Below are 27824 nucleotides of genomic sequence, written 5' to 3' on the forward strand. Positions count from 1 at the left end.
TTTGCAAGAAACCAAGATAAATTCCTTACAGATCATATTTGTGAAGTCTGTGTAATCTAATCGAGGAGATAGAATGTGCTTAAATAACTGTAATATAGTATAGAAAATGAGTTACTGAAGAGTATACATTGAGGGCTGTGAGAGTTGAGAGGCGGTAGAGCTCATTTATTTTCAGATACGGTGATTTATAAAATCTTGAGGTAGGAAAATGAATATCAGTTTTAGGAATTGTAAAGAAATACTGACAAAAGATGAGGGGAGAGTAACATTGAGGATAATTAAGGGAGTTACTTAAATAGTTGACCGCAGGATTTGGTATACCTTAGGTGATAAGGAAAGTGCAGGTAGGACAGGGCAAATGGAGTTGAGAGTAAAGAATTGTCAGGAAACTAGAGACCACAATGAGGACAGAAAAGAAACAGGTTTAAAGGGAAATGGAAGGACAGATGGTACGGTCTAGGCAAAATTCATAGTATGAGATTTCAGAGATGAAGCAGTTTTAGGTGATAGGCCCAGACAGTATTAATATGAGAAGAGGTATTGAGAAAGGAGTGGAAGTAAAGATTGATGGTTAGAAAAGATCGAGACACTGTTGAGTCTAAGTGCATTCATTCACAAACTTTAGAATGTATTGTAAATCTTAAGAATTCCTGGGCGATATGTTAAAAGGCAGGATTTTGGACTGTACTTGGTTAAATTCAGACCCTTGATTTTTGGAATAATACTGAGGAATCCACATTTTTAGCAAAAGCCTTGGGTGTAATATAAATTACAGATGTGTGGATCCCTGACCCTAAGATTGATTAATTGGTCCTTAGACATCTGTGTCTATATCTTTATTAACTTTTAAAAACAACTAGCAATAGTGATGAGAGCTCACCTAGGTAGTATTTTCTCAGAGGAGGGAATGACGTGGGGAACTTATGTAAAATGTAGTTTCACAGGCCTCACTTCAGACATTAAAAAATGTCTGAGGATGAGGTCCAGCGATCTGCAATTTTAATAAGCTTCCAAGTGTCTGTCATGTCAGGTGTGAGATCTCTGGTTTAAAGTCTTAGAAGTATTATCAACAGATTTTGAACAACCCAGAATAGATTGTCTGTAGAAGACAGGTGAACAAGAAAATTTACTGGTAGTTCCAGTTGTCTTCTATCCTCTTTCCTCCCTCCTTTCCTTTTTTTTTCTTTAAGTTGTTTCTATTTCTACATTATTGATGGACCATAATTACAAAGATTTGTTCATTTTGCCCCACCCCACCAAAGCCAGTGTTATTTAAAATGCATTTATGACTACAGATAATGAAAACATAATGAGAACATTATTTTCGTTTAGTACTAAATGCTTTCTGATCTAACGTGTCAGAGTCTTAGTCTGATTTTGGTGGTATAGCAATTGGATGGTAAAACAGGTTACTAGCCTGGCAGAAATACTAAGAGTTACTTATCTTGGCCTAAAATGCCTTCAGGTTTGGGCTCTCGGGTACAGTGGGTGGGGAAGGCTGGGTTGCGGGATCGAAAGGCACAAGAATGTTTCCTCTCTCAAGTTATTCCTTATTTTCCGTGACCCAGAAACTGTCACTATCCTCAGGAACCTGTAACAGAATATCCTTTGTCTACTGCTCCCAAAACATTACTCTCCCTACCCCAATTGTTTTGCAAAATGCAAAAGAAAATAGCACATTGCCTTACAGTCTAGTGGATGGTATCTTCTCTGTGAAGTGTCTTTTTTTGCTGGATTTCCATTTGAACAGATTCCCTGCCCAGTTGAGCTAAGGAAGAAAAAAAGATACAGTTATGCTTGTAAGACCCCTGACCTAATTATTTCTTTTTAACAATTTTTCTTCTAGTATATTTTCATAGGCTCTTGGATACTACTAAAAGAAAAAATAAGGCAAGGAGCTTTTCTTCTCATGAATTATTTCTTGTTCCTGGTGACTGACCCAGAACTTGTTGTCCTGTCCTCAAGAACCTGTAACAGAATATTCTCTGTATACTTCTTCCAAAACAGTACCCTCCCCATCCCCATTGTTTTGCAAATGTGATAGACATCAAAGCACTGCTTTATTACAGTGGACCAAATTCTATCTGTGACATATCCTGGTCCCTTAAAAGAATGGCCGGATTTTTTTCTTAAGTACTGAAAGTGTAAAAATTTTGTGAAGTATGCAAAGCTATTTTTATTTTTAAAAATCGTTTCCTTTTGGTCTATCTTTGAACATACACTTTTACATAAAATGTAAACATAGTATTTCTAATATTATAGAAACAGTTTCCATATTTCTGATTTTTTTTCAGTTACAATTTATATGATGTAATATTCCATCATATTGATATAGCATAATTTTATGTAATGTTTGCTTAGTATAGCAGATTTAGAGACTTTTAATTTCTTTGCTTGAAAAATTAGTTCTAGAATAATTCTTTCCTTTGAGTTAATGTTAGTGTGTTAACTAGGTTAATAACTACATCATTTCTATAATTCCTGGTGCTTTGTTCTAGTCTCTTTTGAACCAGTCTTGACAGTTATAGTGTCACCAACAGTATATTACCATGCCAGTTTTATCACAGTATTACTGGTATTGAGTATTTCAACTTTTTTTCCCGTCAAATATCAAGCTGTAAACAAAAGTTTAATAGAAAGCAAAAACTATCCACTGTTTCATTATCTTAAGTAATATTTATTGAATGCCTGATTTGAGACTATATTAGGAATAATGCTAAAAACTTGCAAGCTATTTATTTCCTTTCATTTTATACAGATCCTATTAGGTAGATTCCATTATTGTTCCCATTTACAGGTGAGGAAACCAAAGCCTGAGTGCTTGAATGACTTTACAAGGTCAGCTAATCTTAACTGATAGGTAAGCCAGGCTAGGATTTGAACCCAGATCTTATTCCAGAGTCTTGTTCTTAATCCTGCTTCAGTTTATAATGTTTGTATTTGTTAAATATTTGTATAGGTTTTATGTTTTCTAGTTGTCATAATTGTTTTAATGGCTATATTCTTTCATTGTGATAAAAAACCTACTTTATTAAATCATTTTATTCATAGTGAATATTTGGGCCCTTAGGCTACTGCTGTTAGATGATGCTTCATTGATTATTTTTCTGCATGTTTACTTTTGTATTTGTGGACTTAATTATTTTGAATAAATTTCAAGAAGGGAATATATAGATTATTTTTGGGTCTTGTATGTATCTCTTATATGTACCAGTTTTATTATAATACCCCTTTGAATTTTTTAAGTAGTCTTAAAAAGATGTTTGGATTAGTTGCTACAAAGAAAGAAATAAACATATTCTAACTTGGTTATATGTTAATATAATTTAATGTTTCTGAGTTTTCTTAGATTGTTTTACCCTTATTGGTACCTCTGCATTAGCATTTAAAAATTACTTAACTACCCTAATATCTTCTTCTTTTGGTACATTCATATCATGATCTGGTATACTTTTAAAAATCAGATGCAAAAGAAATATAACGTAATTCCAAAATGTGTATCGAAAAGCCAAAGACAGAAATTATTTATGTTTATTCCGAGTAACTTAAATTTTTAAATCATACTTTTATTTTTAAAATGCTAATATGAAATTTATTTTATAATTAGGAAATACATATTTTTAAACACATCTGGTAGAATGGATCATATTGAAGTAAAAGACACAAAATCAGAGCTAAGGGATCAGTTGTAAAGACACAGTTTCTGCCTCGCTCTCAAATGGAAATAAGATTTGCAGATTGAAACAAATGACATAGCTTCCCCATTTTTTATTGTCATTTTTTCTTTTACAGAGATGCTGTTCAGTTAAACGTGATTGCCACACGACAGCTTATTCTCCTTGCACAACAAATGAAGAACCTGGAAGTGTTCACACATGTGTCAACAGCATACGCCTACTGCAATCGAAAGCATATTGATGAAGTAGTCTATCCACCCCCTGTAGATCCCAAGAAACTGATAGATTCTTTGGAGTATGTTTGTTTGAAATATATATCTATTTGCTTTGATCCCAAAACTTTGGATCCAAGTTTATCTATTTATATGTATCTCTTAGTGTATTTTAATTTCTCTCTTCACCTCTTTCTACCCACACATATGTATACATTTACCTCTTCTTTATTCAACAAATCATTATGTATCTTCTATGTTTTTTTATTGTACAGTTTTATATCTAAATGACAGTTAGTGAAGTCAATGGAGCTTTCACTTTTGACCAGATGTGATGGTTGAAAGAAGGCCTCTGAACAACACATCCATGATTTTAGGGCCTAAATACCTGATACCCATAGAGAATAATGACTGCCTATTCGTTAGCAAGGTCCTAATTTATTAAAAGATTATCCTTTTTATTCTTTTTATTTTGCCCAATGGAGTAAATATATAGAGGGACCTTTAATTATTAGAGAATCAAAGGAGTCTGGTCCTTTAATTGGCATTCCTGAGATTATTGTTACCATCTTTCTGAGGACTGGGATCCTGTCAGCAATTATTGCATGATAAATATTTGTGAGTATTTGATGGATAGAGAGTAAATGAAATATGCTTATACCATGGCCAAGATTTCATTTGCTTTAGCCTTTCGTTAAGTGAAACAAACAACATAGGATCACAGCAAAAACAAAAAAATTTTTTCTTTTATAGACTATAATTAGAGAAATCTTTCATTATCATCATATCTTCACATATTTGTTAATCCTCATATAATATCCCTGTGGGCTTTTTACTTCTTTATTCTTACATGTTTCCCCTCAGGTCTTCTTTCTTCCCAGAGATCCTATCCACTTTCAGCTCCTTAGTTACCATCTCCTGCTTTCTTAGTCCAATTCTTTTCTTCCCAGGAGTGCTACAGAGTGTTCTTAGCTCCTTCTCCAAGTTTTCTTCAAAAATAAGCACATAAGTTCTTTACTTTAAAGCCTTCCTGCTAATCACTATGAGGAAGCAGACAGATTATAATAAAATTAATAAGTTTGAGAACTTAACTGAGACATTGTTGGAATAATTACCCGGTTTCTCTTTCCTGACTCCATCTCTTAGATGGTCCCAAATATCTACCTCACAAGTCAGTAGGCAGAAGTTTTTAATATCTCTGGGAAAAGTTAAATGCAGAAGTTAAAGAAGCTTTTTACTTCTTCTTTTGATAGGAGTTGGTATTTCCAAACATTTAGGTGGGCAAGAGCGAGCATGTAACCTAATTTCATATCTCCTTTTCTTGGTTGCAAAGAAATCTAGTTAATTCAAGGATAACTCACATTGGATCTGTGAACTCACTCCAGTGATAAGGCTTACTGGCTAAAGTCTCTCCTTGGTTTAGCCAGTTTGTTGCTTTTCTTTCTTCCATTTTTGTAGCAACTCTCTTCCATTTTTCAAAACTTGTCTCCACTATGGCGTTTTTCCTGAGTAGCAACTGCCCTTCAATTTCATTAGTATTCTTTTCTTTTTACACATAAAAAGTACTTCCACATACAGAAGAAAATTTATCTTGATAATCTCCATTTATGCTTCTTTATTAGTTAGTATGGCTATTATTAGAATGTAATAGTATACTTGGTATAAAAGTACTAGACTATACATAGGATCATAGAGAGTAAGGGAAAAGTATCTGAAAATAAGTACATAACATTGGAATCAGATATGTAGACTAGGAAAAAGACCATATCACCTTCCTTTTACAAATTATCAGAGTAGACCTTCAGAGGCACAGAAAATTGGAGGAAATTTATGACTTAGGTTGCTAATTGACTTTATAGCGTGGCTCTATTTTTATTGTTTACCCTAGTTTTTTAATACCACTTAGCGTGAATATTCCTTTTTTAGTGTGGCTCAATTTAGTCTTGCTAGTGAGAGCATACAGTTTCAGTGCTTCACCTTAAATATTGAAATTACTAGACCTTTTATAGTAATTATAAATGTACATTCATTGTAAATGTATATAATTAACATGTTACATAGTTAGGTGGTTATGTACAGATATGTACAGACCCTTGGGGCCAGATATATCTTGGAATTTATTTGGACTTTAGAAAGGGCTATAATCTGTATACTGTATAATATGAAATAACTTCAACTAGAGATGAGGTAGCACTCCTGATCAAATACATATGAAGTATTTGAATATTCACGCTAAGTGGTATTAAAAAAGGATCATAAATCAGTTCAGATCAGCTTTTGCTACCTACTATATTATTTATGGAAGGACTCTAGGTTTTCAGACCTTTTTGGTTATAGAAATGGTGTATATGAGATGTGAACTTGTAGTTAATGTATAATGAAAGTAAGACTAACTTCCATATTTTTAGTAAAAGCTGTCAGATCAGTCAGGAACAGATAGGTTTGAATATACAAAGTAAGTGGTTTTCATTTTCTAGTAAAACATCTGAAATATTTTTGCATATAATTTCTTTGTTTGCCAGGTGGATGGATGATGGCCTAGTAAATGATATCACCCCCAAATTGATAGGAGACAGACCTAATACGTACATATACACAAAAGCATTGGCAGAGTATGTTGTACAACAAGAAGGAGCAAAGCTAAATGTGGCAATTGTAAGGCCATCAATCGTTGGTGCCAGTTGGAAAGAACCTTTTCCAGTAAGTTGTTAGAAATGTCTGTGAATAATTGAATTGAAAATTTTAAGTCCTAACTTTGTATAAAAAGAGTTGGCAGTTTAAAGCAGATTTTATTCACTGAACATGGCTACTGTAGCAAAGCTATTTGTGTTCATAGAAACATTTATTGGTACTTTTATTTCTAATGTGATGCTGTGTATATAAAAATACAGATCACATTTAAAAATCTTTATTGAAAATTAAGCCAAAGACTACGATGTCTTGAGTTAAAGGAGACCATACCACCTGTGTTTTCTTTGTGATCGACGAGTTTGGATTTTGGACACATCAATGTTGTTGGCTATTAAAATTATTGCTGATTAGCTTCTCTTGCACACGTGAAGGGATTAGAGATGAGAATATTCAGGATCTTACTTTATTTCATTTGTTTTTTTAGTACCAAAAAGAGTCAGGCCTTCCAAGAGATAGACTCTTCCTTTTATATATAACAAGTTGAGAGGGAGACAGATTTCTATGATAATTCGCTATAGAAAAGCAGGCCATTATGGTATTTGTGAATCCCTGGAACAAGAGAAAACAAAGATAAAAACTAACAGGTGAATTGATTTAAGAAAAACCCAGGTCTCTATGATGGTAGCATCTCTTGTTGCTTTGACAACTATTCTGTTTTTCTCTATTTTATTCAGTAATTTTGAGGATAATTTACCACTTCCCCCTCACCTGAGGATACTGCATCAGTAAACAGCATAAAATCAAAGTTGATCAGGCTTAATTTAGTAAAAATATTTGACAAGTATAAAATCCTTTTTATAAAATTCTCCTTGCAGAGAGTTAATAGAGGAATAGGTAACCCCCTGAAAATGATTTTACTTAGCCATTTGCAATCTCAGAGGATGACTGCTTATGTGTAGGCTGGAGAGAAATATTCTGGCCTGAGTCTAGTCTAATTTTTAGTTTTTAGAAGAAAACTACCAAGTATGTATGTGGAGTTGTAGATTTTAGATAATAAATCTCTAGTTTCATAATTTTATAACTCTACCTTTTTTTTTCTTTTTGGTATTAGGGATGGATTGATAACTTTAATGGACCAAGTGGTCTCTTTATTGCGGTAAGTAAACCTTTTGATTTATTTAATATTTTATATATTTTTTCTATTTTCTATATATCTTTGTATGTATGCACTCTGGCTTATATGTCTTAAGATGTTGTTTTTAATTTTAACAAAGGCAGGGAAAGGAATTCTTCGAACAATGCGTGCCTCCAACAGTGCCCTTGCAGATCTCGTTCCTGTAGATGTAGTTGTCAACATGAGTCTTGCGGCAGCCTGGTATTCCGGAATTAATAGGTATATAATGTGATGTTGTTGCTTGTTACGTATATAGTAACTGAGAAGGGAAAACAGAACAACTGACTAATGTTAATCCCTCAGTCTCGATATTCCCATACCTATGTATATAGGCATTATCACTTCTAACTGCAGAGAGTTGACCTATCACAGCAAGTGATTCCATCAGTAGTAATTAAGAGTTAACATCAATTCTCATGTGCTACCCATAGGATGGACAAGTTCATTAGGGATTAAAAATGAACTCTTCACTGCCCCCGATGTTTTTTTAATCCAAACTAAAACTTGGTATGAACTCGGCATAAAGAGCTGAAAATTCACAGAGAATGGCTTACATGTATCAAACATGTCACACTAGAGCAGCTTTAATCAACACATGGGCCTCCTTTTAAAAGGCAATAATAACATTCATAGGTAACACCTAAAGTTTAACTCCTCAGTAACTTTGTTTTCTAAGTAATAAGCTGCCCTTATTTTTGAAGTCAGCATTTTTAATCTCCTAAAAAAGCGAGAGGGATATGATTATATGAATATGTGGTTTCTGGTAAAAGGGAGTTCAGTCTAAAATATTTTCACTAAAGCCTCTGAAATGGGAAGGAGATAGGAAGAACTGAGATTATTTGTTTTCTCACATTTAAAGATGTTCCTGTTAATGTAAGGAAGAAAAATATAAAAAGAAAAACATCTGTATTTTTTTAATAATATTTTTATAGGGGAGGGAAAAAGGTAGTTGTAAATAGTCATGCAGATGCAAAATTAATCTTTTAAGGATAATTTTAAAAATAATGTGGAGTCTATGGCCATGCCACCCTAAACAAGCCCAATCCCGTCTGGTCTCGGAAGCTAAGCAGGGTCGGGCCTGGTTAGTACTTGGATGGGAGACCACCTAGGAAGACCAGGTGCTGTAGGTGTACAAAATAAAAAATAAGGGATTGTAAGCTGACAAGGTCCTTGCAATCTGTGAGGTCAACCAAGTGTTCCCTCGCATAAAAAAATTAAAAAAAGTAATGTGGATAAGAAGGTACCCATCTTCATTTTTTCCTACTTGAATCTCATATAAGATTTAGATTGGACAAGTTTGGCCTCTTTATATGTTTCATTGCTTTGATCTTTGTTTTTGCAGACCAAAGAACATCATGGTGTATAATTGCACAACAGGCAGCACTAATCCTTTCCATTGGGGTGAAGTTGGTATGATTTTACCTGTGTTTTTGAATGTTAGAATAAATCTTAAAGAACTTAAAATGCTCTCTGAGTTTTTATGTCAGAATAATCCATGAGACAGACATGAAGGCCACTGAATTACCAATTGCCTCATGGTCCTTAACATTGTTTTACGAATTAAAAGATATTCTGCCATATATCCCCTCCCCTTTGCACTGTCGTCTGATCCTTACTGTTTTTCTGCTGCCATTTGCAGCAGCCCTGATAGATACCTGTGGCATGGAAACAGTGCTTTTGTTTTTCTCTCATGGCACGCTCAATGCTGATGTTGCCTGTCCATACTCAATAGCACGTCCAACTACAGGAGGTGGTGTATCACAGGAGATAGCTCGTGGTCTGAAAAGTAGTAAATGGAGGAGTTAGCAAGTAGGATACATTTTGTTAGAATATTTTCCATTACATTTATTAATCTATTTAAATTTATAAATTCGTAGCAGGTATATGCTTTGTTACTTGTTCTAAAATAAGTTGTTGGTTTATGTTTTCAGATTTAAAGTAAAATATGACATTGGTTTAGTAATAGGTCTTATTTTATTTCTAACAGAACAATTTTTATTACTGTTGTAGAACAGTTTTGATTTTAAAGTGAATCATTTATGTTGTTTGTCCTAGAGTTTTTCTATGGCATTTTTATTTCAATGTAAGGATGGACCGTTAGAGCATATAATGAAAAAAAATTCTAGGGTGATTTTAATTTTATAATTTTTTAAATAGTATTTTTTAAATTATTTTTAAAGCACTCTAAATGTGAGGTCTTTTGTAATTTTTTCTTGTGTTGTAAAGTTTGCTAAAAGTCAAGTTGACCATTATTTTTTAGTGAATATCTCATTATACATTTCCATTAAAGTATTAACATAGACGATAGTAGATTTGATTGTGTTGACATTGCATAACCTAAATAAATTGTAGCAGAATTTAATTTGGGGTTGTTTTAAGCTATTGATGTATGTTAATACGGGCAACTTAATTATTCAGAAGCAAAGGATGATGATTTTTCTTTTTTTTTAAAGTAAGTACAGTAATAAGAATCTGGAAAGAGGAACAGAAAGAAAGAAGCTATCGCGAGAGGTGAAATACAGAAAGTAACATTGTAAACTGACCTAAGTAGAACATTAAAAGATTTTTAAGAATGAATTTTAGCAAAAATTTATTCATCTACATAAAATTCATAAATAGTGATCGTTCTAAAACCACTTGTTCAGCAGTCTAATACTCGTATGCTCTTAGCTACTATAGAGAGTAGAAAAGTTTGTTTTCTAAATGAGCGAACTCTGACATCTTTGGTAAAATATTTTGCTTTGTAAAACATTTTCTTTTTCAAACCTTCATTACATGGTTATTATCAAAGCTGTTACACAACTTTTCTTCCTCAGAATACCATGTAATTTCCACTTTCAAGAGGAATCCTCTCGAACAGGCCTTCAGACGGCCCAATGTAAATCTAACCTCCAATCACCTTTTATATCAGTACTGGATTGCTGTAAGCCATAAGGCGCCAGCATTCCTGTATGATATCTACCTCAGGATGACTGGAAGAAGCCCAAGGTAATGGTAACTAGCTCTGTCTTATCTGTTCCTCTGACTGTTAAACAACACGTGCTTACACTAAAATGCATATTAACTCTGTATTTGTTTATGCTTATGATAAGACTTAATGGCCTTTTGTGAATGAGAAGCCTCTTGAATTTAAGACTTTATCAGAAAAGCAAAGGTAGTGTTGTAATTCAGTCTAATTTATTCTAAAGTTCGGATGATAAGTTATTGTCATGTGCTGACTTCTAGGTCTAACTTTAGGTATTTTTGCTGAATAACAAATAACATGCAAAATGCTTTGACGCTTATTTTTCCTGCAGGATATTATCTAATTCATTGCTTCAAGATGAATCCTTTAAATCAAGTAATAAGGCGCCCCAGTATTAAGTTTTATACCAACAACTTATTGCTTCATTATTCGAAGGGTGTCAGACATACAGTACCTGCATTATTGCTCGATCTTGCACTCAGGTTGACAGGTCAGAAACCGTGGTAAGAAGAATAGCAGTAAATACACTATGTATTGGTAAGGTGGTGGAAGCTTGCTAGAGAGACAAAAAGCCGCTAGCATGAGCTTTACCTTTAGAATTACTAAATTGATTAACCACAATAAACTAAACTGACCACAATCACAATCAGGATGCTAAGACGTTTCTTAGAAATTGGGGATGTTTGGGGAGACTAACTGTAATTCTCATCTTATTGGGCCATTGATTTTCCAAAATCCCATAATATAGGAAATGTCCAACATCAAGGTTGTCATTGTTATTATAAGCTGAAATTGAGCCCTCTTCCCCTTAAAAACAGAAGGATAGTTCATAAGGGATTAAAAGTGAAATATTTTGCTTTAAGTAAATTGTGCAGTTTTATATGAAAAAACATAGGATGCTTCTAGAAAATTATTTGCTTGAATTATCTCAGCTGTCCATTCAGCTTATAATGTGGTAATTATAGTTTTTGACTAATATTCTAGGTTGAAAATATATTTTTAGAAAGTTAACTAATAGAAAACTTTCTACTTATAGTTTTATAGCTTTTCTCTCTTCTTTCTTTTTTATTGAAACCCCACAAATCTGAAGTCCTCCTGTCTTTACCACAATTATAGTGAAATGTACTATAAATTTTTTTTTAACTATATTGACATTACAGTGGAGCCTTTGATTGGAGAGTTCAGAACTTGAGTATTTATGTATAAAGAAGATGTTGATTCTAGAACTTCCATTAACTGCTCACAAAATAAAAGTGAGGTATCTGCCAGCTGTAGTATATCAGGATCTGAATTGTAAGGATTTTCTGTGGATTCAGTTGTCTGTTTTGTTTCTAAATCTACATAAATATTGAAATACATGAAAGGTGTTGAATTAAACAACTTTAGAATAGGTAAAGAAATAAATACTTAATGGAAAAAAGATCTAAAAATATATCAGTTATTTTCAGATTTTCTAGAATGATCTGAAACGTGCAATATTTGTCATTGGCAGCATTCTTTTGTGGCTGAAAAGCAGAAGTAAATTTCTGAATAATGGTAATATGCTTTCTTGATATTAATAAAGTTGTTGCAAGTTACAACAGAAAAGTCAAAACTAGGTCAGAAAAGTCAAACGGGTTAAGCATATCACAATGCCTTACAGAGAAAAGGGGGCTTAGTAAACTTAAAAAATAAGTGAAGAACTAAAGTTTATTAAATAATTTATACTAGATATTGCTACATAACAAGTCATCTCAAATGCAGTGGCTTAAAACAGCAGTCATTTTATTATTTCAGTTTATTTGTGTCAGGATCAGGAATTTGGAAATGAATCAGCTAGGCAGTTTTGGCTTGGGGATCTCTCATGTTCTTATGGTCTGATGGAGGTGAAAGGGAGGTGTTCAGTGGAACAGGTAATATTGCTGTCTCTTTATATATAGTGTCAGGATCTCTTCATATAGTCTCTTTACAAGGACCATTGGTAGCCTTAGGGGAATTGGACTGCTTACATGACAACTGCAGTCTTCAAGGAGAAATATTTCAGCAGGCTGGGTGAAAGCTTGCATGCATTTTGTGACCCACCTAGGAAAGTCATAGAGCACTACTGCCACCTCATTCTTTTAGTCACAAGTAGGTCACAAGTCTGCTGAGATTCAAGGAAAGGAGACATAGAGAATGGTCAAGATCATGTGATATATGAATAAGTGAGATGAAAGGTACTGTTGCAGCCATTTTTGAGAAGTGTAATCTCCTACAGTCAGCATTCTAGCCACAACAATTCATATTCCTCCCACATAGAAAGTACACTGTTTCTTCCCCCATCAGCTTGAAGCCAGTGTTTGGTGCAACGATAGATGAGGCTCTTTAGGAATGGTTTTGGAGTTATAGTTCCTCAGGTATTGGTCTGAAAACCTGTGATTAAAGCAGTAAGTTACCTGCTGGTCCGTGCAGCCAGTATATGATAGTGAGGCAAGCATAGGAACATGACTTTAGACAATCTTGTTCAAAAAGAGAAAATGGGAGGCACACAGCAATCACTAGTCCATAACAGTTCTAAATTCCAGCTGGGTATGTGTCGATTGTTTCTTATTTAGGGCTCAGTCCTACTCTCTAGGAGTTCTCTGGGGCTCCTGGTGGCTGCCTTCTGAGTCATCCATCTTTTTTCATTAAAAAAAAATGGCCTGAGCTCACAACGGAGCAGCGTTCTTAACCTACTTCCTGCCCACGAAAGATTTGGAGTCCCCAGGGCAAGAATTAACTACTATAAAGGGCTGTATGGTTTCTGTTACAACTACTCAACTACGCTGTTGTAGCCTCTACCATGCAACTACTTAACTATGTATCAATAGACAATATGTAAATGAATAAGCAAGACTATGTTCCAATAAAACTTTATTTACAAAAACAGATTTGGCCCTTAGGCTCTGGTTTGCTAGCCTTGATCCAAAGGTCTCTTTTCGTTTTGTACTGTCTCTGTCCCTTTAAGTATCTGATACGATTCCTCTTAAAACTGTGTGGATTTCCTGTGTATCTGTTTTAAACAATCTACTACATTAGACCAAAGCCATACCCACACATCTCTTTGAGACATGCTTTTCTCTGTCTTGGGTTCTTTATAAGATTACTTGGGGACAGTACCCTTAGATCCTAGATCCCTAGACTGGACTCTTAGATCCTGTCTCTTAAACAATAGGGTTTCTAGGAGACATTTCTTTAAGATCTGGAGCAAGCTTTTTGTTTCAAAAGTTCTATGAGGTACGTTGAATTAACTCAAAAAGAATCTGGAGGCATGATAAAGGTAATTCAAAGATTTTAGGGTTTGCACACCAGAAACACAACTAGGCAGTACCCAGAGTATTTCTTCCAAAGAAGAAAGAATAGTCAAGTTCTTATAATAAAAAGTACATTCTTGAGAAGAATCAGTCCTGCATTTCTAGCCCTAAGATTGGTCCAGGATGGTTATTAGTCACATGTCTGTCAGTCTGGTTGATGAATGCCAGGTGGCCTGGAGGATGGGTGCCAGGAGGTCTAGGCACGTCTTATGGTCCGGATAATGGATGTTAGGTGGATGTGAGGTGGTCTGGATATGTGAGTCCTTAAAGGGCTAATCAGGATTATCTGGAGGTCTGGTGTAAGTCTAGGTTTTGACAGTCAAGGAAATGATGTATATCTATGCATTGACATAGGACTGGGAAGTTCAATAGTTTCAGTTCCCAGGCTAGTTAGAACAAGAATAGGATTGTTTGCTCATGCCCCAACCTACTCAATTTTAGTAATTTAGCAGCTTGACTATAGTGACTCCATTTTATTTCTTCCCTTTATCCATTTATACCTTAGATATTCCCGAGGTCTTAGCAAAAAATTTTACATCTGCATTCTGGATTCGACCTATGTTCAGAAGCCATTTTTTAAAGAATTTCTGGCTGGCACTTTACATTTTCCCTAAATTCCGCTCAGACAAATAGTTCATTTTTTAAAGATCATCTTTGTCCTCTTTGGGCAAATCTTCTTGGCTAGATCATAAAGTTTATTAGGTACAGCTTCTATTTTCCATGTTAACACAGGTGACAGTTTTGTTTTTCCAACTCCCAACAGTATTTTTCTCACTTTCCTTTAAGGCCCCACCCAATAGGTTTATTAAAGCCCTTTAAGCCTTCCACTAAAATTCTTTTCTTGGTCCTTCCAGATTTCACCAGTGTCTCCTCAAGGGCCTTTTAGATTCTATCTATGACCTGATCCTAAAGCCAATAGTACATGTTTTAGATTCTTATTATATACAGCAGCCCCATACTCCCAGTACTAAGATCTGTTCCTATGATATTTGTGCTATGTGGCAAATCCTTTCAAACTTAGTATCTTAAAACAGCAATCGTCTTATGATTTTTGTGGGTCAGGAAATTCTAGAAGGATTTGGCTGTGTGACAAAAGAAGGATTTGTCTCTATTTTACTGCAACCACTTGAAAGACTGCAACCAGTCTTTCAAGTGGTTGCAGTAAAATAGAGACTGGAGCCAGGAACACACTGGAGGGAGTGGAAAGGAGAGGAAGGGTACAGAGCAGCTGGGGTGGCTAGGCATCTTTATGTAGTCTCAGAGCCACTCCATGATGGGAAGATAATCAAGGTGATATTATAGGTGAACATGTAGGATGGGAGATAATATTGCAGCTACCTTTCGAAATTAAAATCTGCTCCAAATAAGAAACGTCAAGTAGAGAATTTGCTTATCTGAGGTTTGTCTTGTATGAGGCTTTCTAAGTATAAAATAAGGAGTGATTCTTGGGAGATGTAAAGGTTTTTTATTTAGGCACTTTTTATAAATGTTAAATACAAAGTCATCATTTATATTATTTAATTTATTCAGGTATTTACTGAGCAAGATAATAACTAGGCTTTATACCTTACATTGGGGCCTTAATATAATACTTACTTCTGCATTAAACTTAGAATGCATAAATGACAATTATGTCATTTATTGTGTCCATTTTGCTCATTTACATTATTCTGAGTGTCAGCTAGATAAAAATCTGACTTGCTTTATATCGATATAATTATAAAAAGCACAACTCATATGCATCATACAGATTTCTAGTTAATAGTCATTAGGAGGTAGGATGCATGATATTGCATATAGAAGCAGTATAAATTATTCACTCTTGCTCTTGAAGTGTATATATCCTCACTGTTAAAAATGACATTAAAAAATTATTACATGTCCTTTTTTATGGTTATTCAGCTTAACTCTCTTTATCTTAACTTCTCTGAACCTGATTATTTTTTTTTAATCTGTGTGGTTCTCTACAGAGGACAGTTTTGCCCCCTCAGAGGACATTTGACAATATTTAGAGATGTTTTTAGTTATCACAACTGGAGGAGGGATGCTGCTGGCATCTAGTTGGTAGAGACCAGAGATGCTGCCAAGTATCTTAAAATGCACAGGACAGACCCATACCACAAAGAATTATCCGGCCCAAAATGTCTGTAGTGCTGAGGTTGATTAACCCTGAACTAGATGACCATTAAGATCTTGCCCTACTCTAAAGAATTGTGATTATTTTTTTATGGGTTACCATTATAAAGAATAAATACACAGAACATATATGGCAGTGTTGTCCCAGGCATTTGTTCTTATGTCATGTTTAACCAGAGTAATGTGCAAAGTTTTAAGTTTCTTTTTATCTCCCATAGGTTTGATAAATATTCTGCGAACTTTACACATATATGGCCTTTCAAATTTCCTTTTCCCACTGTAATTTTTATTGTAATTATTTTTGAATGGCTGAATCAATAATTGGTTTTAGGGTAATTCTGTTACTGGAATGAATCTGAAGATAAGACTAGGTGAGAATTGTCAACAAAAAAGGAGTTAGGAAGAAAAACTTCTTAATAAGATATATGTTGGAAAACTGTGTTAACCAAATAGGTGTATGTGTGTGGTTCAGGTATACTACATTGGCTGTGATAGTTGATATTGATTTAATTACAAATTTGTTATTTTGTTTTTCTTAGAAAAAAAATTATTTAATCTTCTTTCTAAAAGTGGCATGTGTCTTTTTTTCTCACCAAGTGCTTTCTATCTATATGAACTATTTTTGTTCAAATATAGCCTTTGATGTCCAATAATTCTTTTTGTGTTTAATGGAGATTTTATTTTGTAATTGCTTTCTTGCATGAACCACAGTTTTTCTTTACATAGTCCATCTTCATTTTATCTCAGTAGTCTGGATTCAGGGTTTCTTTCTAAATGTATTGAATGTGTCGTCAAAACTGCTTAGCTAACTGTGTTACTATTTTGATTTCCTCCACCCCCACACATTTCTAATGTTCTAATTTTCCCCCATTTCTAAAGCTCCAACTTTTGGGACTCTAAACTACATATAATGCTAATCATTATTGTGGGGAATATAAATTGAGTTCTTTTTAAATATTTCTCCACAAATAATTTTCTCTTTTTCAGAGGTTAGGAATTTTTGGTATATGTTTTGTTTCAAAAAGTTTTTTCTTCCTTTTCCCTACTTATCATAGATAATTGTTACTGTATAGATGTTACTGCTTGGGTTAACATTATGATATCAATGACTTACAGTGAGCCATGATATATAAAATGACAGATTTAAAGATTAAGGCCAATTACCCTTTTACAAAGAAATAAAGTTTCAAAGCCCCTTAATTTCTATAAAGATGGATATTTGAGGATTTGGGGAAATGACTGAATATATTAGAAAGTTTTCAGCATGAGTCATTGATTTCATGGCACATCCAGATAATCAAGAGTGGTACCTGTCAGTGTTAAAAGAGAAAGTTATTTAAAAATATAGAGTTGACTAAATGGCAAATGAATATTTCTGTATAATATAACAATATATTATGAATTCATAAGAAATCTTAGTAATTGCAACTGAACTAAAATGTGGTTTAAGGAAAAAAAAGTACAAGGAAATTCTTATTGAATCTATTTATTGCTTAGTATTATATGTAGAAAATTTGACTTTAAAGTATTGTATTTCCTTTGAAAATTTTATATATCAGCAGAACTCTGTTTAGATAATGTTAAATTCATTTGCTGCTGCTTAAAAATTTATTTTTCATTTTGGATTTATGAAATATTCTTTCAAAGTACAGAAATACTCTTACTATGTGCTGGTTTGGCACACTTATTGAATTATGTATTATAATTTTACTGTTAATGTCTCAGTGTAGAAACTGGTACTCTGGGTGGTGGTGAGATTTTTTCCTAATCTATGCAAAATATGAATCTGTCATTTTCTTATAACACAGGATGATGAAAACAATAACTCGTCTTCACAAAGCTATGGTGTTTCTTGAATATTTCACAAGTAATTCTTGGGTTTGGAATACTGACAATGTCAATATGTTAATGAATCAACTAAACCCTGAAGATAAAAAGGCAAGTATTTTCTGTTTTATAATAGAAAATAAGTAGTATAGTTAGACAGCCATTGGCAACCTGAGAAATAATTGGATATTTCCCACAACTGTTAGGCAGCAAGAAAGTCATTAAAGCTTCAGTCATAATTGTTAGTGATGAAGTAAAATTGCTTTACCTTAGAATTTATAATGTAAGTATTCAAGAGTGGCAGAGATATTTTTTTAAGTATGATCGAAATGTTATTTCTTTTTTTTCTTTTAATGTCAGGTTCAAAGAGAGCTTTGACTTCTTTCTGCATCCCCCGCCCCCACACTGCACACTGTCCAAATACTTTGTTTTGTTTGAGTTTTAAGAAAAACCTCTCAGAAATTGTTTTTCACATAGTCTTTTTCTTTTTATCATTCCACATTTCTCCCTCTGTTAGTTTGAAACTTAAACTGTGTGTATGTTCTTTTTGAGATTACCTTAGATATTTTAACGAGCATACCTAACAAAGTCTAAATTAAGCAATTTCTCTAGCTTCTCCCTCAATGATATCGGGGACCTTAAAATGTTTTAGCTGTGATTACCAACCCCACTAACTTATATGGTTATACATTACTTTAGTTCTCTATTTAAATCTCTTAAGTAGAAATAATTATTTTGTTCAGTTTTATTTAGATTTAACTATATATTTACCAGTGTCTTTGCTATCATCTTCTCTTTCGGATCATTTTCTTTCCTCTTGAAATATATCCAGAATACTAGAATATGATTTAGTAGGTTGTCTGTTGGTTGTAAACTCTAGATTTTTGATTGTCTGACATGTCTTTATATTTCGACCTTGTTTCTGTAACATGATTTCAGCACATTAAAGATAACTTTGTTGTCATATGTTTATATTGCTGTTAAGTCAGTTTAACTTGTAAAACTGCTGCTTTACAGGTGATCTTTTTGAGAGTTTTTCTTTATGTTTGGTGTTCTACAGTTTCACTGTGAATGTGGGTATAATTTTTTTTTTAATTTATCCTGTTTTGGTTAGGCTTCCTGCATCTGAAGTTTGATATCTTTTAGCAACTCAGGAAAATACTTAGCCATTATTACTTCAAATGTTGCTTCTTCATCATTTGTATTTCCTTGTGAAATTTTAGTACATGTTAGATCATTCTCTCATTTTATATTTTATATTTTGTATCTCATTCTGGCCTGAAATGTAGATAATTTATTAAAATTCTATGGTACTACCCAACTGAATTTTAGGTTTCAGTCCTTATATTTTCATTTTTAGAAGTTCAGTTTATTTTTCAAACCTTAGAAACATTTTTTAAACAGTCTTAAGAATTTTTTCTTGAAACATCTTGAACATAATTGTTTTAAATTCTATTTCTGAGCATTCACACTTCTACGGGCTGTGCAGCATCCTATCTGCTATCTTGTTTGAGCTGGGTCTCACTTATGGCACCTCATTTTTTTATTAGTGTTTAATTATAAATTTATTTTTCTTGAGGATATCTGTGGGGATTTTTTGAAGCCTGCATTGAAATTGCAGTTTTCTAATAAGGATTTACCTTTGCTTCCAATCGCTAGTATTAACTAGCTAGAATGCATTAACAAGCCAGGACTTTAAAATCTCTGATTAGGTTATTAGCATAATTCAGTTAAATAGACTGTAGGACTGGATCATGATTACAGTTTCTTAAAGGAGATTTTTTTTCCTCCTCTTCCTAGTACCAGTTTCCTTTCCTCACTTAAAAAAAAATTTTTAATAATGTTTTATTTAACTCAGTATATTCAAAATAATATATAATTAGAACAGAAATTTAAAACTTACTTAAAATTTAAAAAATTATTTAGAGGATATTTCACTTTGTATTTTTCACATTGAGCCTTGGGAAGCCAGTGTGCATTTTGCACTCCACAGCACATGTCAGTTCCGGCTAGCCACATTTCAAGTGTTCACAAGGCGCATGTAGCTTACGGCTACCATATTGCAGCTTTAGTCCATTCTACTGGTTCTGCATGACAAAAGTTTTCAGGTGTGCTGTTTCTCTGCCCACTGATGTGTGTGGTGGGTTTACTTCTTTTTTACCCTTGCTCTGAGGGTAAAACTTTTTGGGGTATTCTATAAGACTCCTTAACTTATGGGGCCATAGACTTTATAGCCAGTCTTCCTCTCTGCCTGTAGCCTTCAAAGCAGACAGTCTGTTACTAGGGTCCTGCAGATAATCTCAGGTTGAAAGATTTATGGCTTCTGTTGATTCCATACTTTCCCCCACTCCACCTTTTACCCTCCCACTCCACATCCCAAAGCACAACACCTATTGTTCAATGGATTATTAGAAAATGAGCACCCAGGTGAAGAAATAGAAATTATCTTCAGAAGATTTCCTCATAACTCCTCCCAATTACTACCTCCTCCTAACTCTATCTTGAATTCTAACACTAACTGTTAGTTTTACCTATTTTTGACTTTACACGAATGATACCATATAGTATTTTTAGTCTTTCGTTGATAGACATTTGAGTTATTATTGGGAATAATTCTGTGAACCATGTGCACACATTTGCTTAGGATATATATCTAGAAATAAAATAGCTGAGTCAAAAAGAGTATTTGTATGTTCATTTAGTAGATAATGCCCAACAGTTTTCCAAAGTGGTTGTAACAGTTTACATTCCAAGTGGCAGAATACGAGAGTTCCTTTTAATCCAGATCCTCCCTAACATTTGGCATTTTTAAGTTTTAATTTTAGCCACGTTGGTTGGTGTGTAGTGGTATCTCAGTGTGATGTTAGCATGCATTTTGCATTACATAAAAAGCTTATGTAGCAATAGCCAAAAATGTCAGTAGTAATACTAGAGAGATGAAGTTTGCAGAAAAACAATTCTTAAATAACTTAACCATTTGAAAACTCAGCTTCACTCATAAAAATATATAAATACAAATTGAAACTAGACCGAGATATTTACTAATCAGATTTGCAAAAATGCAAACTGTCAACGTGGTCTGGTGAGGCCTTGGGCATATAGGCGTTTTCATACATTGCTGGTGGAAAGATTTATCTTTTCTCCATTCTTTTATTTTCAGCTTTTCTGTATTCTTAACTTTCAGATATTTCTCTTGTAAATAACATATGGATTTTTTTTTTCCCCAGTCTGGCCATTTTTTACTTTTAATTGGAGGATTTAATCTATAATGTAATTCCTGATAATTTTGGACTTAAATCTTACTCTTAGTGCTTTTTATTTGCCTCACCTGCTTTAAGTTCTTTTTCTTTTTTACTTTCTTTGAGGTTATCTTTACAATTTCATATTTTACCATCTGTATTAATTACATAGAAATATATTTTTCAGGTGTTTTAGTAGGTTACTTTGGAGATGACAGCATCCTTCCTTAATTTATCAAGGTCTAATATAATATTGATAGTTCCACCTTTTCTTGGACAATGCAAGGACTAATACTTATTTGCTGTTGTTACTTATTTTACTTCTATATATGTGCTATACGCCTAATAATCATTATTCTTATTGCAGTCTGTGTGATAGATTCATATAGATTTACCAGCATAATTGTCGTTCTATTCTTTATTTCTCCATCTCATACTTCAATCTGGAGTCATTTTCATTATGCCTAAAGAATACCCTTTAGTGTACTCTTCTTTAGTCTTCTGCTCATATCAGATTGTCTCAGTTTTTATTCTGCTGGAAACATCTTTATTTTTCAAAGATATTTATCCTGGTACAGAATTCTATGTTAGCAGTTTTCTTTGAGCACTGGAAAACATCTTACAGTCTTTGGCTTCTAACTGCTTCTTTTGAGAAGTCAGCTGTCAGTTATTCCTTTGGCAGTAATCTATATGGTGTTTTTCTGACATCTTAAAATTTTTCTCTTTGACTTTCGACAGTTTTATTCTTATGTGCTCAGATGTGCGTGTGTACATATGGTGAATGTGTGTTTTGAATCTGTGGCTTTATGTCTCATTTTTGGAAACTGTCCTGCCATTGTCTTCTCAGATACTGCTTCTGTTCCATTCTTTCCCACTCTTCTGTGGGAATTCGATTGCACATAGGTATGACCTTCTCATAACTTTCATGTTAAGTCACCATTTAAATAATAAATCATTACTTTAAAAATTTATTTATGGTAGCTTTTTTTTTCTTTTGGTCTAGAACTTACCGTTTTCAGATAAGTGGTGGTACATAGTGAATTATCTATTTATCACTCCAAATGTGTGGAGGAACACTGAGTAGTATATAGCCCTCTCATTTTGTCATGAAATAGGAATTTGTAAGGCTTTCTTTTCCAGAATACCCTTTTCATCAAATGGCCTAGTTTTCGTTGTCTAAACTCCTAAGCCAGCTTTCAAAACATATTCTTTTTTTAAAAATAAATTTATTTATTTAAATTAGTTTCAAGTATACAGTATATTGGTTAGACATCTATTGTTCATAAAACAATTCCCCCAATTGCTCCCTCCCTCCCTAGGCCCTCCATATTCTTTGTTTTGATATCAACACTATTGCCTAAGAAAATTAATCTGCACGGTATCCAGAATGTTCAAGAAGAGAGAAGATACTATAGATAGAAACTAAAATAAATGTATTAATAGATGTATGAAATAGTGAGGAATACATAGATCTCTTTGGACAATGGGATTTTGTCTTTTTTTATTTTTATTTTTTGATGGTGCAGCCTTCTTTTTCCTCACACTTCATCTAGTCTTTAAATGCTGACACATTTTCAGATTATCTTAAATGTTTCTGTGTTTAATGGAAGGTATGGAATAGGAATAAGAACTTTTTTTGTGAATAGCAGTAAGATGTTAAAAGTTAATACTGTAAATAGTTTGTAATTATGTCATTTGGAATTAGCCTTTGCAAAATGTATAAATTTTTACTAGTTGTGAAAAAAATTAAAGTAACCTAAATTTTTCTTGTTTACGTAGACTTTTAATATTGATGTGCGGCAGTTACATTGGGCAGAGTACATAGAGAACTACTGCATGGGGACTAAGAAATATGTTTTGAATGAAGAAATGTCTGGCCTCCCTGCAGCTAGAAAACATCTGAACAAGTAAGTTTTACATGGGTGTGATTTCCTATTGTCTTTCTTGTGAAATAGCTGGTATATCGACAGAAAGATGCCACTAACAATCTATTATATTTACGAAAAGTGCTTACCTTTGGATTGGAACTGTAGTAGTATTGATTTAGCCTAATATTGTTGAAACATGATATCTTCATCAATTTATGCTGTTCCTTTGAACTGTATTCAGTTTTAAAAATAACTATAATCTTCTATCATATTTACTTAAGAAGTAAAGATATTAGGAAAAAATAAAAAATATATTTTAAACTGGAGGTAATTTATTTATTTAAAATATTTTTTACTCTAGTCAAATACATCTTTAGAAGAGGAAAAGGATATAATACATGATTCAGCATGGAAATTTTTTTTGTTTATAAAATAGAGTTGTAAAAAAAAACCTCAGAAAACAGAAGGTGAAAAATCACTATTCACCATTCTGAGATACAGTTAAAATTTTAAATAGTAATCTCTTTTATTTGTAGCTTATTTAATGCAATTTTTATAACAGTTTTCAAGACTTTTAGATTATTCTCGTGCCTCCCAGCTCTGTGAGGCTTTGCAGGGCAGTTAGTGGTATAGATGAGGAACTGAGGTTTAGGGAAGTTGTGTTTTCCTAGGTCATACTGTATTAAGTGATAGAACAAACTAGAACAATGACCTTTTGACATCGAATTCAAAGCTCTCTTGTCTACACCCATTGTTCATATGTTGCAGTCCTATTTTGCACCACCTATTGAAATTAATGGAATGTATGTAGCATTGCACATCTAAAACTTTGTCTTCCTTTCTAACACCATCAGAAATGTTGAAAATGTTTTGAAACTTGAGCAAGATAACGAGCAAGTTACTCTTTGAGAATGGGAGAGTCCTCCTATCTAGAGTTAGTGCCATGTTTCTTTCATTCACACATGAGTTCTTGTCCAGTGGCCTTTGGTCATGTGACTGTCAACTGTAACTGAGGGAGTAAGTTCACTTGTCTGACAACTTGTAAACAGCTTAAGATGTCAAAAAAATGTTTATTTTGTCTGTAGTGATGATGTATATAATGAACAAACCTTTTAAAATTAGATAGGAATCTCTAGACATGTAAGGGACATGTCTGTTTTACCTACATATACTTGCAGACTGCCACAGTGCTGGCACACAGAAGGATGCTCAATAACACTTGTTGAATGAATAAATTTGCAGCCCAAACATACTGATATAAAAAGTTTTGTATTATTCATTGTTAATAGAAATAACACATTTTTGGATGGACTGTTGTCCAGAGTATGCAGTCAAGTTTGCCTTTTGCTAACTTTCTAAATTAAGAACTTCTAGTTTTTTAAATTAATTTCAAATGAATATGTATTTGACCTTTAATTATATTAAAAACAGTATTAATTATCTTTCTTCCAACAATATTTTATTCCAGAAAAATTTTGTTTAATACATCTCTCGATTTACTTTCCAGGTTGAGGAACATACGTTACGGTTTCAATACTATCCTTGTGATCCTGATCTGGCGTATTTTTATTGCAAGATCACAAATGGCAAGAAACATCTGGTACTTTGTGGTTAGTCTGTGTTACAAGTTTCTGTCATACTTCCGAGCATCCAGCACTATGAGATACTGAAGACAAGAATTTAGCATTAGAACATCTATGCATATGGTGGTCTAAATGCACAAAACGTAAAATGTACTTAAGTCATGTCATCTTTTGTCAAGACATTAAACCATCTTAGATCAGAGAGTGGAGTAAATTATGGTACATTTTATGTAACGTTTTAATGTTTATGCTCTTAAAAATCTAGTGAATACACTGTGGTATGCCATCTCAATTCTGCAATAGCCACCAAAACCATGACTTAATATTTTGATCCCTCGGGAAAAGGGGTGGGGTGAGGGTAGGAGTGGGGATATAGGAACACTGACCAGTATAACTGTGCAATTCTGGAACATATTAATTAAAATATGCCTTAACATATAGTGAATTTCTAATTCTGATATTGAATGCAATGGAAAGCATTTATTTGGACAGGAATACAAGCTAAGTTGGTAGATATTTGATTCTTCAGTGTTTAATTTTTTTCATCAGTCGATGTGGGTTTTAGTTTTGTTCAAGTTATAGCCAAACTATTTTCACATCATCCTGTAAGTTATCGAGTGGTCTCAGACATGAAAGATGTGTTCTCATTTTTCTTTCTCTGATTAGAGGTCTCATGCATATCATTTTTCTATAAGCAATCAGTTGCTTTCATAATCAGAAGGCTATAATTATTCTAAAGATCCTAATAGATCTAAATGGGCTTGAAAATCCATATCAACATATGCTATGTGTTTTTTGAAGGAAAATTAAAATGAATTCAGTAAGACTTGGCATCAAAAATTAGGATACATTTTTTTGTTCACATTATGACAAATAAAAATCCTGTGAGATGTTGTTCATGTTTTTAAGCTGGAGGATTTCTTGAGACTTTGGCAAATGGGGGTGGGGGGGGCGGGGTTGAGGAGGGATTCACCGTACTTGTGCTCTCCTCCCTTTATAAATTTTATTAATAAGGCTTTTAAAAGGCTTATGTTATCTTTCCAGTGAAAACTGAGAGTGCATTATTATGGAAGAATGTATTTGCAGGTAGTTATAACATTAAGAAAATGTTCTCACATGTGTAAACGCATACTAACTTTTGACCTCGAGAGCTGAACTTCTTCAAGAAAAATAAAATAATGCATAAAATAATGTGTATAAAATTAAAAGACTATTTACATACCACATAAAGTAGCAAACTCTTGAATGAGTTTGAAGATATTTATTTTTTCTGCATGTGGTTTTAGCTTTAGAAAGAAATACATTATAGAAACAAGCAATAGCAAGAAAATTAATGTATATTTTAATGATACATTATAATTCCCTTTAAACCTTAATAGTAGTTAATTCTCCTTACTGTTTTAACATATATTTGGTTTAACAGATTGATCAGCATAACATGTTCTAATTTAGCTGCTCAAGTTGTAATATATTTAAATCATCAACAGTGTATCTTGAATATGTTTAATGAGATCCGTTCACAGTACAGAAGTTACATAGAACTTTACATCTGAATTTTCTTTGTCAATTTAAATGTAATGTATAAGAAGTTTATTTTGTTATTGTGAAAAAACTAAATGTAAAAGAAATCACCTTCTTCCATGCAGGTGTGTAATCTTGAAAAGGAAAAATGCTTCCATGTTGAAGCCAGATTTTCTGCAGTAAAACTTTTCAGCATTATTTTAAAAGAAATATGTATATAAATACATATGTATTCTTTGGAATGATACAAAAGTCTTTGGTCTAGGACCATACCTTGTATAAGGTGTGAGAGACCATAACAGTGTCTAAAGATGGAATAAATGGTGATGCCTTTGACTTAAAGTGGCCCACGTAATTAACTATAGATCTCTGTACATTGAGTGCTCCATCTCTCCAAATACATTTCCATAATGTATTGAAAACATGCTCATATTTGTATGATTTTTATACTTCTGCCAAATGTACTGAGAATTAGATGAATTGCCTTTGTATCTTGAAAAAGAACCAGGTGCATCTTCAGTAGGCATGTGAAATACATATGGAGTGTATGTCTTTTGATCTGTGTCATTTTTCTTATAATCTAATTTTAAAAAATGCCGACTGGGAGTGTACTGAGGCCACTGCATTAATTTTGTGTGTTTGTTTAGAATTCTGTTGTCAAAAGAAAGCTGATGAATAAATTAACATGTCATTGCAGAACTTAAAGTTTTAAAATTAGCATAAAGTACGTATAGATTGTTAATCCTCACTAACTAGAATTCAAGTATAACTTGAATTTAAAGATTTTGGAAATCATTTCTGTTTGCGTCATTTGCTAGACATGGTTTTTAGTTCTGTTTGAGTATATTTTTTTCTACACAAACTCAATTTTTAACAGGATAGCCTATTAAATAAATTTAATATTTAATTCATTTGATAAAGCTGTATTGTAAAACATTTGTTTTTTTTCCCCTTTTCACTCTTGAGTCTTATAGTTCTGGCATATGCATCTGTCACTTGTGATGTCACTGTAATTGTATTGAAATTTGACCTGGCAACATTACTATGTCCTAAAATTCAACACAGAAAAGCATGGCAATATGTTCTTTGACTTAAGGATGGTATAAAATAAACAGTCTCTGAGTCTGTGTAATAAAGCTTGGAAGCAGGGAGGAAAAAAATCTTATTTCTCCCCTTTTTTTGTGTTTATAGGAACTGGTTCAGAGTTTTTGGCTTTTTGTTTTAAATGTAAATTGATAATCTTTTATAAGAAGTAAATAGAAGCATTATTGGGTGCCTTTGTTTGTAAACCAAAAAGTAATAAATGAATCCCTATATTTCCATTTTAGTATTTATCGTATTTTTACAATAATTGTCCTGAAAATTATACTGAGAATTACCAGTGAGATAATCTGGTTAGAATTATAGGAAGCAGTCCTCACTTATATGTCTTACTTTTTTCAGGTGTACTCATTACTTCTCCTATCTTAATTTAATTTAATTCTAAGTTTCTTACACTGCATTTTAGGGGAAGCAGATAGGATGAACACTTTTTGTTAAAGTATTATTTTTATGTATTTGCTGTGATGAGGTGGTTTTCCTCTTTTCTAAAAACAGTATGAGGAGACTGCCAGGGTGTCATGAGGTTCCAGCCACAGTCCTCCACATTGAATGATATCATATTAACTTAAAGGTACACTT

General features: G+C 33.2%; 1 protein-coding gene and 1 pseudogene across 2 annotated transcripts in view; both read left to right on the plus strand.

Annotated features, from left to right (window-relative positions):
* The window catches only part of FAR1 (fatty acyl-CoA reductase 1), a 38156-nt gene extending 10690 nt beyond the window's left edge, over positions 1–27466 (plus strand). The window contains exons 4-12 of one of the 2 annotated variants that reach the window (XM_039863653.1): positions 3793–3972; positions 6412–6589; positions 7632–7676; positions 7795–7913; positions 9037–9104; positions 10511–10682; positions 17915–18044; positions 22952–23079; positions 24548–25531. In XM_039863653.1, the coding sequence (XP_039719587.1) occupies positions 3793–3972; positions 6412–6589; positions 7632–7676; positions 7795–7913; positions 9037–9104; positions 10511–10682; positions 17915–18044; positions 22952–23079; positions 24548–24710 (1183 nt within the window). In that variant the 3' untranslated portion in view covers positions 24711–25531. Of the gene's footprint in view, positions 1–3792; positions 3973–6411; positions 6590–7631; positions 7677–7794; positions 7914–9036; positions 9105–10510; positions 10683–17914; positions 18045–22951; positions 23080–24547 lie in introns of both variants that reach the window. The other variant, XM_039863652.1, reaches the window with a different exon arrangement.
* LOC120603261 (uncharacterized) lies at positions 8706–8824 on the plus strand (annotated as a pseudogene).
* Positions 27467–27824: the final 358 nt, after the last annotated feature.

This window comes from Pteropus medius, unplaced genomic scaffold, assembly GCF_902729225.1.
Source record: "Pteropus medius unplaced genomic scaffold, Ma_sr-lr_union100, whole genome shotgun sequence".
In the NCBI taxonomy this organism is placed as follows: Eukaryota; Metazoa; Chordata; class Mammalia; order Chiroptera; family Pteropodidae; genus Pteropus; species Pteropus medius.